This window comes from Suncus etruscus, chromosome 7, assembly GCF_024139225.1.
Source record: "Suncus etruscus isolate mSunEtr1 chromosome 7, mSunEtr1.pri.cur, whole genome shotgun sequence".
Taxonomy (NCBI): domain Eukaryota; kingdom Metazoa; phylum Chordata; class Mammalia; order Eulipotyphla; family Soricidae; genus Suncus; species Suncus etruscus.
The window spans coordinates 65,192,928-65,205,509 of record NC_064854.1 but is presented as its reverse complement, the minus strand read 5'-3'; the positions used below and the strand labels follow the sequence as shown (position 1 = coordinate 65,205,509).

Here is a 12,582-nt window from a genome sequence, read left to right as displayed (position 1 = left end):
GAATACAAATAAAAGGATCTTTTACCTGTCTATTAGATAATATACATACTCATTCCTTCTTGTAGATATCCTAACTTGTTAAACACAAACTTGATTTGTCTTAAATTGCTGCTAGTAAAATAAATTTATTTAATACATTTTTAGGAGAATTCTGATTCCTACTGACCAACCAAATTGTAAGGTCACACTTAAGGTCTTAAAGGACAAGGATGTTATCCAAACAGAAAGCAGTACATGCCTAAAATAAAAACCTCTTTAGAGCTGAAAAATGCATTTAAATCCCAAAACTTCCATTATTTACAAAGCTCTTTAGTTCTTTAGCATCATATTTTACTCTGATCTAATTTAACTTAGCACTCTATTTCAATGTGTAATAAAAATTCCTTCACCAATTTTATGTCACTTGCAAGATGAATTCCAAGAATAATTTTTTATAAAAACTGTTTCTCATGCACTTAAAAATGGCAAATTTCAATAGAGCTTACCCTAATAAAACTAAAAACCACCAATTCTTCTGGAAAACCTAAAAGTGACTAGTAAACAAAATAAAACATGCCACTGTTCTTGCTGATCAAAAACATCTGCTTATTAAGTTTTGGCTCTTTCATTAAACAAAAATACAACCGAAATGAAAAAATATGAAAAACAATGTAATAGGAGGCACAGATGTCTTCCAATAAAACCATCATTTTCCATACTTTAAATGTAAAATAAACTTCATACTGAATATCTTTGTGGATTTTATGCCACAGTATGACATAAATACAAAATTATCTGCTTCTCTGGCATGCAATAAATTTGTATTATTATATCTAATTATAATTAGATATAATAAATATAGATAAATTATATCTAATGCTATTTTGAGTAGGTTGAATATTACAGTTTAACTTGAATCAAAGGCAAAATATTATCTAAAAATAGAATCAAGCATTTAAATTTCAGAACAATATAAAGATAATAAAAAACTTGAGTGGACAAAAAATGATATATGGTAGAATTCAGAGGGAAAATTAAGTATAATAGGGATTGGGCATCCAATCAAAATCAAATCCAAATGGAAAATTCTAACTGCAGCATGAATGGCTTTAACTTCTGACCAGACAATCTCATCTCTGGAGCAAAATTAGTTACATATTTCAAGTTACATATTTAATTGCAATTAAGAATAAATATTTTCAAGAACACTAATATTTTTCTCTAAAAACTTGAAATTAATTCCCATTTGTCTCAAACTATATATGCAACTTGCTACTTCTGTAAAAATAAATATTGTTTTATTTTTACTTTATAAAAGTATAAACAGTTTCTTTGATCTAGTTTGGTTGATTTGGCAGTAGTTGTTTTGTTTATTTCTGACTTTGTTTTGTTAACTTATATCCAAAAATTGATCCCTGAATTGCATAAGCATAATATGTGGCCTTTGCCACCCATTTTTCTATGTGCTTTTATGCAAATATGCTTCTAAATTTTAATCAGGAAGAGTTGTGGTGAAATAATCTATCTGAAAAAAAACTTTTAATTTAACTAAGCTAAAAACTTTATTAATGACATAAAATTAAGCATTGTAGGGGACAGAGTGATAGCACAGTGGTAGGGCATTTGCCTTCCATGCAGCTGACCCAGGACAGACCCATATGGTGGTCCCCCAAGCAAGGAGCAATTTCTGAGCACATAGCCAGGAGTAACCCGAGCTTCATTGGGTGTGCCCCCAAAAAATAAAAAAAATAAAAAAAGAAAAGAAAAGAAAAGCATTTTAGTGACATAAAAAGTAGCTAAACTTAGGAATTATCTCCCAAATAATTAATAATCTCCCAAGTAATTTATAAACAATTATTTCAATTTCTGATTTTCATAAATGTTCTACTTTTTAGCTTAATTTCCTTCCTACTTGCTACAGTCCTGAATTTGTGAGATTGTTTATTTCCATGACAACAGACATCAATCTCATAAACTCAGACTAATAATCCTACTGTGAGAAAATAATAGAAATAATTGTAGCTGAATAAAATATAATCACAAGGATATTTCTGAGCTGTTATAAAAGAAGTCAACAATAGAAAAAATGTATTCCCATGAATTTTAATGAACAATTAGCACTGAAGGTCTTTAAAGCTAGAGCAAAGTTCATGTAAAAGTGCAATAAAAACCTGCACATGTTTATCAATGTCTTTAAAAGAATTCATAAAGTGCTTTTAAATCTACAAATAAATTAATAAATTTAACAAATTCCTGGGTCAGAGTGATAGTACAGTATGCATACTTGCATACAGCCAACCCAGGTATCATCTTGTATGGTACACTACATATGATTCCCCAAGACCTGCCAGGAGTGATCCCTAAATATAGAGCCAGAAGTAATTCCTGGGCATTATTATCTGTAACAATACCCCAAATTTTTTTTAATTTCCTAAATTCTGCTACTGGAAAGAGTGTACAACAGGTTGAGTCACTTGTCATGCATGAGACCAAGACAAATAAAAATCTTACTACATATATTCCCTCTAACACTGCTAGGAGTAATCCATAGCACAGAGTTAGGAGTAAAACTCTGAGCATCATTGACAGTTGTTCAAAGGCCCAATACATTTTCTCAAAGCTTGTGGTGATATTATGATACTAGATTTAGAAAATCATAAAGACACTATGAAAAAGCTCCAGGAAACAATATTTGTATAGTAAAGTATCAGGCTACAAAATTAGTGTGCAAAAAAAAAAAACCATGGTTTTTCTATATACAAATTATGCCAGAGTAAAGAGTTATTAAAAAAAAAACAATCTTATTCACAATTGAGCCTCAGAAAATCAAGTAATTCCGAGTCAAATTAACTAAAGAGTTTAAAGAACTATAAAAGAAAACTCCAAACCACTGATTCAAGACATAAAAGAGAGAAAACACAGTCGCCATGTTTAAACCAGGACAGCTCCAGAGATTCACTCTTTTCTTGAACAAGATAAACCAAGCCATGAAAGATTATGGATACTCCAGCCCAAGCATCAGAAATCTGGCCATCTTCAGAGGAGAGGGTCAGCCAAGCAACCACCCTGTTGAAGCCAAACTTTCTGCCTCCATCACCCAGAATCACCATTTCCCAGTTTGCCTGCTTCATTGACCTTCTATAATTTTCTGCAGAGATGCCAATCTGTCCATACTTCAGGTACCCCAGTTGTTGGGCTGATATCACCAGTGCAGGCACGTTCCTGCATAACTTCCTTCTGGAAAAGCCTGACAGCTCTAACCACACCCACAAACACAGTTGCCATGTTCAAATTGAACCTTCATCCAGGAGGCTGTAGCTGATTATATATCCTTAAAATTTATAGTATTGAAGCTCTGAGTTTTTGTACAACTTCAATTGTATGATATTGTATCCTGAAAGGAACACCTAGATTTGACAGAATGGACAGATAACAACAGAATTTATTAAACCTTCTGTCATTATATTAACAACTTCATTGGAGATGTAATAATTTTCACAAATGTGCTTGCTACTGCACCATTTTTTCTTTTTAATTAAATTTTCTTCTCTTTCTTTTCCTGTTTCTTTTTTTCTTTATATTTTTAAACAACCTTGCTTCCATTTATCTGGAAACAAATGTATATGGTCAACTATGTCAACTATGTGATTTCTTTAAATAAAGAAAAAATAAATTTAAACACAGTTTCTGGTCATGGATTGAGAGGATTAACATCATTAAAATGCAACACTTCCTAAGGCATTGTACAGAAATAATGCAATCCCTATAAGGATGTCCATTACATTTTTTTTTTTTTGGTTTTTGGGGCTACATCCGGTGACGCTCAGGGATTACTCCTGGCTATGTGCTCAGAAATCGCTCCTGGCTTGGAAGAGCATATGGGCTGCTGGGGGATTGCACCGTGGTCCATCCTAGGTTACCACTTGCAAGGCATATGCCATATGTTATTAAAATAAAGGCAGATGCTTTGATCAATGGAACAGATTTGAATATCCTGAGACTGGTCCTCAAGTAAATGATAATTAATGATAAATTAATTTTTGATAAAGGGACAAGAAATATGAAGTGATGCAAGAAACCACTTCAACAAAAGGTCAAGAGTTGTTGGAAAAACAGGTAAATTGTATACAATAAAGGGGGGAACACAAACCTGTCTTTAACATTGTACAAAATTCAAATCAAGATGGATTAAAGACCTTGATAACCTCTAGAGAGAAAAGCATAGCCACAAAATGTGCATGACATTGATTCTGAAGGCATCTTTAAAGATGAAGCATGACTGACCAAACAAGTGGAAGCAAAGATAAACAAAGATAAACGTTAAACTAAGAGCTGCTGCACCTAAAAAAACATGATGACTAGGATACAAAGACTTCCGACGGAATGAGTGAAACTATTTATCCAATACTCATCTTATAATGGGTTAATATACCAGATATATGTCACTGGTAGAGCTTAATAATAAAATAAAAACATCTAACCCCATCCAAAAATGTGAAGAAGGAAGGAAGGAAGGAAGGAAGGAAGGAAGGAAGGAAGGAAGGAAGGAAGGAAGGAAGGGAGGGAGGGAGGGAGGGAGGGAGGGAGGGAGGGAGGGAGGGAGGGAGGGAGGGAGGGAGGGAAGAAAAGCTGGAGAAGGAAGTTCCCATTGATTTTGAGATCAGTTATGCAATCAGCTGACCAGACCACCAGCAGGTCCTAATATTTCTTAGTGTCCTGAGGCCATCAGCAGCAATTCATGAAATTGACAAGCCAAAGATCAACTCATACTCAATTCAGTTTAACTGGGTGTGTAACTGCTTTATATGAATCTATCTCTGTCACTGACTCTGTGTCTCTGTCTCTCTCTGTCCCTTTATTTCTATCTCTATCTCTCCTTTACACCCCCATTCCTCTACATCCTGTCTCAAAAAATAAAGGAAATCATTCTCAACACATCCTTTTTATTCAAGAGTTATCACATTTTCTTGAAATTGGAGACAATTCAAGTGTTAACCTAGCCAGAGATTTGCTAATATAGTATATTTAATTGTATGTGATTTTCTTTAACTAAAAAAATTCAGAAAAGAAAAATTACAAGAAGAACTTATTTTATTTGCTTTGGTTTGGTGATTCTTGTTAAAGTACCTGAGAGGAAAGAGTAAATACAAAGAAATGAGGATAGTGTTAGAAATGAGGATAATAGTGAAATGATACAAGTCTATTACCTCTCTTCAAGAAAGGTGTTAGTACTCAAAGAGGGAAGCACAGAAATAGTATCAGTGAGTATAAATCATTTCAACAGGCATTTGGGGGGGGGGGATTGGTTTTATTTTGGGCCACACCCGATGACACTCAGGGATTACTCCTGGCTATGTGCTCAGAAATAGCTCATGGCTTGAGGGAACATATGGGACACCAGGGATTGAACCTCAGTCTGTCCTAGGTCAACAATGTGCAAGGCAAATGCTCTACCGCAGTGCCACCATTCTGGCCCGTTCAACAGACTTTTTTGTCAAGTTTACCCCATTCCCCAAAACTGGAATCTACTTTACTCTTATGATGGCTCCCTATTTCTGAGATCTCTCTCTCTCTCTCTCTCTCTCTCTCTCTCTCTCTCTCTCTCTCTCTCTCTCTCTCTCTCTCTCTCTCTCTCTCTCTCTCCTCTCGATTACAAATGTTGAAGCTGGAGAGACAGTAGACTGAATAAAGAACTTTTCTTGAATGTAACCAAACAGGGTTCAACTTCATTCATCCCAGATCATCCTCTGAGTTTCATCATAAGTGATCCCTGAGCACAGAGTCAGAAATAAGCCCTGTGCATTGCCACATGTACCCCTCAAAAAATAAAAATAAATGACTTATAAATGTACATTTTATGATATTATAATTTGTTCAGGTTTCTTACTGTTTTCCATATTTTATCTTATATTTAATTGTTTACTGCTGTTGAGTCTAAACTATATATATATATATATATATGTATGTATATATCCCTATGCATGCTATTTTTATCTCTGGCAATCATTTCAAGTATATCATCTTAGTAATAATGGTATACTTTTATGTCTGTTTCTTCAAGTTTCTTCAAAGTAGTTTTTACATTTACATCATTGTCCTCAATATAGCTCCATAGTATGTAATATAACACTGAATTTTTTTCTTTCTACATATCCTCTCCTCTTACTTCTCCTCCTACCCCTTCTCCTTCTCATTCTCCTTCTTCCTTCTTTCAACAAGTGCACTCCTCATCATCTGACCATTCACCAGGAGTTGATTTCTACTTTTTTCTAAAGTCAAAGAACTAATGCCTCATTTAAGTAACTTTCTTACATTTACTTAGCTTTTTTCTATTTGATTTCTGAAAGGAAATCACCATGTAATTCAAATATAATTATAACACAGTTTAGCTAGTGATGATACCTGAAAAATTAATCAGAATGAAATAAAACTGTATTTCATCTTATGAACTTTTATTATTAGCCAACTTTTGTTGAGTTTCACATACTACTTTCAAAAATAGAAGTTAAATTGAAAATGTAATGTAAACTCTCTTCTAAATCAATTTGTCTTTTCCGTTGCAGCTGAACTCAAAAGTCATCCAACTTTCCATGGCAGAAAGCGTCCTTCTGGATAATGTTTATGTGGAAACACACTTGATTTACAACCAACAAATTAGATCCACTATAGTAAAGGACAAAGTTTACTATTGATAAGTTAACCTAGTCATTCTGAATATTTCATAGTTTTTTTAAGCCTCTTAAACTTTCCTTCAAAAAATGAAGCCTACTTTTCTCCTTTAAACTTTTGAAATAAAAATTTAAGATTTCTTCCATAAGTTTCCTTCTTTGGTTTGATTTAGATTTTTCTCTAATGAGCAATTAATTTGAAAAAAAGAAAATATGAATTGCTGTTTGGTAAATTTTACCAAAGTTCCCTGAATACATCAGAGTGGTTACATCCTGCATGCTCGACTTTTCAAATTATGAACTAGCAATAAATCTAGGGTAACACAGAGGCCTTATTTAGTTCATCTTAGAGAAGTCCTGTGTTACTCAACATCATGCAAAAGAATTCCTGTGATGTACCAAAAAAGAAAAGAAGAATAAAGAAACCTCATTGTACCAAAATGTCAACTGAGTTAGCTTGATTTGCTACATGGAAAGCCATTCATGTCTAGTACATTGACAGGTTGCCACAGCAACTGACACAAAGGGAATTCTAAATCTTCATCTTTTCCACAATCAAAAATGACACATAATATAAAAGCCTTAACTCAAATTTTCATTCATTTATGATGTCTAAATGAAAATGGGCATTATTCATTTCAAGTTTATAAAAGCTGATTTTACTCCTTCAACACCACATGCCAAAGAAAACCTTTATCAAGATTCAAACTACATTTTTATGATTAGTAATTACATCAAAACTACCTATTTTAGTAGTAACAAAAGGGGGAAATAATACAAATCAAACCTAATTGTTTGTGCTCAGATTCCTCAGAAATCTGAATCTGAAATAATAATAAAATCTGCCTTTGTGATTTTATTTCATAGTTTTATATCCAACATGAACTTCCCTGTGCCAACACTAACAAATCTCCCTTCCAGTAACATGGATATTTTCTTATCATTGGCAACATTTCAAAAAAAGCACCAGCAAGCAGATTCAAGTTAGGAATAGCTGTAGACTACAGTCAATAGTTTTTCATCTTTCTTTAATTGATTACTTTAATTGATACACTTAGGCAATCTGTAAAATTTTCATACCACAGAATACTGGCTGACTCTATGTCTCTGGATGGAAGAAACATTCCTTCAAAGTCTGCTCTTACCACCTCCTTTCCCAAGAGAAAAACAAATTAGAAAAACAGCAGTCTTCAATAGTGGTTGCCTGGGGCTCTGTTTCTGGGCTTTCCATTCCCGGCATTTACCATCATATCCTGTTCTGTATATGGTATGTGAATTTGGCTGAGCTAATATAATAAAATGAAATGGAATAACCAGGGGCAAGATCTCCTACTATTTTAATTTAGTCACAATTATGTTTTCACTTATTTTTTAAGTTTACCATGCACACTATACTGGGGTCAATATGTTAATAAAGTCCAATTGGCCACATTTTATCTAATCCACCATAGAAGTAAAGAGCATTGAATTGATATAAATGGGAGAAAGTATTATTACAAAGCAAACTTGCAAATCACCTAGCTTTCTTCCTATTCACAAAATGGGAAAAATTTAATTTTAAATTTTTTCCCACATAACTCCCTAAGACATAACTTCTGATCAAATATCTATGTACACTCATACATACATGTAAATTGGCAATTTACCTATACCTTCTTGCAAAGCTATAAAATTTTAAATAATTCAGTTATATATCTGCTATAAAAAAGTAAAGCTCAATAGAATATGCTTGCTGTAAGATCAAAATGAATATTTTGTTAAACTGTTATTAAAATAAATATATCACTTTAGTAGAAAGTTTTATTTTAAATTCAAGAAGATTTTAAGTAAATGATTTTAAAGATTTTAAATTTTTTTATATTTGTAAAGATTTTTTTATTTTTAAAGTTTTTAAAGTAAATAAATACAGGCTATCAGGAATTTAAAATGTAACAAGCATTAAAGTAAATCTATTAACTTATTCCCAAAATATTCCTTATAATAGAAAAATTGTTACCAATATAATATTCAACTACTCTGTAAAAAGGATAGTTCAAAAGTTTTTTATTTAAAAATCTTTTAGCCATCTACAATGAGAGTCTATGAAAGCAAATAAATATTAACTTCAAAGATTTTTTAAAAAAAGGAAAATTATCTCAGAATCTCTAGATGTTATTCTAAACATAAAGGTCACATGCTTTTATAATTTGGATGATGTCTCCGTATTTAAAGTCATTTATGTTTAAAACTCTTCTTCTGGCAGTAGAAGGAGGATGTACCTTCTAAGCATTGTTCAGGATACTAGCAGGACATCCCCAGTAATGCTGAGACTATCAAAATATACCCAGATGTGCTCAGAAGGACAGGCTATCCAGGAGATCAACCACGGGGCCACCTCGTATGTAGGTAAAGCGCTTCGTCCATTGAGCTATCTCCTGAACCCCTATTTGAACCTCTAATTTTCAAAATCTTAATGTAGTCAACAGAAATCTTCTAATTATTTACAAAAGCTTTATTTTTAAATACTAACTCTAAAACATTTGCATTTCCCTTGGTGAAAGCCACAATGATAGAATTTACTTGTTTACATTTTGCAAGTTTCATTTATAATCTCCCAGTTGTTGTTGGTTTTTTATTTTTTTTTTCATAATAAGACTAAAAGAAAGGGAGTAAGATGATGATTCACTCTTTATACCTGACAATCTAAGGCTTGGGAAGCAAAAGGAATTTTTTTTAAGTTGATGAAACCACCATCTAAGAAACCATGCCAAAACTCAACTGGTGATAATATTTTATATATCTTTTATGAGAATCATCTTCAAAACGTAAATCTAAGACCAGATCAATAAAACAGCAGGTAGGGCATTTGCCTTGCATGCAGCCAACCTGGATTAGATCTCTGGCAACCCATATGGTCCCCCGAGCCTGCCAGGAGTCAGGGCACAGAGTCAGGATAACCCCTGAACATAGCCGAGTGTGGGCCCCCTCAAAATAAATAGTTCTTATGGGCACAGAACGATTTTTTTTAGTTTTAAGATTAAAACTTCGAGAGTATGCCATGAGGTTCAGTCAAAACTGCTTATTGTAAAATCTTGTCCTTCCTTAAAGCACACACAATCCTCCATATTTCTAGACCTGTCAAATTTGGTGAATATTTTTGTGTCACAGAACTGTGATTTCACTTTACACAAGATACAAACAAAGATCATTTTCTTCCTGCATTTACCGAAAGTAAATTATTTTAAAAGGCTGGGATGATAAATCAAAGGGCTAGGGTATATTCTGTGCATGTGGTTGGCTCGATTTAATCTGGTCAAGAGGCATGCCTGAGTCCCAACTGGGAGTAATCCATGAGCACTACTAGATGTAACACAGAGTGATAAAAGAAAGGAAAGCTATTGCTGGATATAGTTGGATATTATTATTACATTGTGACATAATACTTAACCCCATCTATTAAGCCAGTATAATCATAATAATCCATTGATACTTCTTTTGTAATATTAAAATGCAGTCTCTTGTATAATTAAACTAAGTTTATATATCCTCTTATATAATTTACTTTGTTTTGTATAATTTATTATATAATTTTTATATAATTTACTTTGTACACTTGAATCCAGGCTGTCATTAATATTAAAATATTTTAAGAATATGCATCCATATAACTCTGTGGAGTCAAAGAAACAGTTGCTGTCTTGTCTGTTTTGGTATAGGAGGTCAGAAAGAATTTTCCACATTTTGCTTGCAATTCCACATTATACTTGTTATTCTTGGTCCATTGTACCAGCAGTTTGATACGCAGGACCCACCAGGATCACCTTTTTTGTTGATGGTTCTTGTTAATACTGAATTAACTACAAACTTGAAACTTAATTTCAGACATTATGTAGAAAACTAGCAAATAGAAACTTGGGTTCTCATATTTCACACATTAAAAATGCTCTGGAGCATGAAAGTCTTTCAGACTGAGAAAAGGGTTCTTGTCTGCTCTGAGTGAAGAAAGCATCTGAATGATCTGGGGCAATCCAAAATGTCTTCATTCCTTTCATTCCTAGATATTTTCCATGGTACCTTTCTGCTTTGACTGTCACACACACACACCTATTCATTTAACCAAACCCTGTCACCATACAAGCATTCCTCTAACTTTATGATGCCATTATCTCCTCCAATATAATTCATCCAAATCCCATTAATGTTTTCAGTTGCTCATACTCTATATATCTAAATAACAGAAAGTTTGACCATTATTATTCAACAGGATTTCCTTTTAAGGAAAGGTATTTCTAGATTTTGTTCTTTGGAAACACTTTAGACTTCTTGAGGAAAATCTAAGTATTTAAATACCAAGCAGTAATTACCTTCAAGTGTTGTTCCTTCTCCAACAAGGGTATCTCCAGCGCCAGATGCATACAAGGCTGTCACAGAGAGGGCATAGTTGGTTCCTTCTTGTAGTCCTCTCAGTACTGTACTGATTATATCTCCCCTCACGGTCACCTCCTCAGTTTCACCTCCAGTTACCGGGGTGTAAGTGACCAGATACTGTTTTACTTTTCCTGGTGCCCCAGTCCAAGATAATTTCATAGTTGTTGTCGTAGGATCAGAAACTTCTAAGTCTCTTGGATTCCCTCTAACTTTAAAAAAAACAAAACATAAAATTTATTATTTAATAAGGTGGCTCAAAAAATAGTTTATAGCATATGTGAAGACATCAAATTTAAAGCCTCGTTGAAATTATTAAATTTAGCTTTTAAAATAATGGGGGCCACACCTCAGGGGGTACTCCTGGATCTACACTCAGTATCTACAGATACTATAGGTACTCAGGATCTACACCACATTTCTGGTGGTGCTCAGGGAACCATGTGGGATGCCATAATGGAACTCAGGTCAGCTGTGTGCAAGGTAAACTCCCTATCCCATTATACTATTGCTCCCCCCAAAAATGAGCTTGCTAAGAGGAGTGGGAGAATAACACAGATACTGCCTTTGGCGACAGTACAGCAAGTTAGGCATTTGCCTTTACATTGCAAATCTGGGTTTGAACCCTGGCATCTCATATGGTACCTCAAGCACCACCAGGGTGATTTCTGAGCACAGAGCCAGGAGTAAGTTGAAACATCATCAGTGTGTCCCCAAGACAAAACAAAAAAAGAAACTACCGGTGGGTTCACTGAATACCCAAAATTCTATTAAAGACATTGTAAATGTTGTAATGATGCCTAAATATTTTGTTAATTTTAATTTTCATGTTAAACTTGTAAGGCTTGCTGGGTAAAAGTAAGGCAGTCCCCACCTCCACCAGAAGAACTAGTCACGATACGGTCTGGAGCTGGGAAAGTATAACAGGGCAGAACATTTGCCCAGATCATACATAAATCACAAGGACTGATCACAGCAAGACCCCAATTGATTTGTTTGCAGGATCAATTGCAGGAATGATTTGTTTACAGCCTAACTAAGGGCACATCAGTACATACCTTTCCCACACATATATTTCTTCCTACCAGGTGCAAGTTTTATAATCCTGCTACAGGCTGCAGTCAGGAATGGCTCTGGCAGCCTCAGTAGAGACTGTCAGATTTTGCCTGGGAGCGAGCATTCCCCAATAACAACCCCATTTGGTCAAATCAATCTCTACCTCTGACTCTTCTATCTCTCCTCCTTTCAAAAATCACTCATATAAAATAACAACGGTGTTTTACATAAAACTGAAACAAAACACTATAAAATATACCAAAACTGAACTTTTGAACACTAAGAGGGAGAAAATTTCAATAAAAAGGGGGTCCTCGGTATAATGTTATCACCATATAAGTGTAATGGGAATAAAGATACTGCCTTGTTTTGAAAAAAAAAAGTGACTAAAATAGTATCTAGGGAATAAGAGAAAAGAGAAAAACAGAAAAAAAATACATTAAGAAGAAAAAGGCATGAAGTGAAGTACAGCCCA

General features: G+C 33.9%; 1 protein-coding gene across 1 annotated transcript in view; it reads right to left on the bottom strand.

The window, feature by feature from the left end:
- Positions 1-12,582, bottom strand: part of COL12A1 (collagen type XII alpha 1 chain) — a 164,935-nt gene that overhangs the window by 113,407 nt on the left and 38,946 nt on the right. The window contains exon 12 of the mRNA XM_049776732.1: positions 10,991-11,263. Coding sequence (XP_049632689.1) covers positions 10,991-11,263 — 273 coding nt within the window. The remainder of the gene's footprint in view (positions 1-10,990; positions 11,264-12,582) is intronic.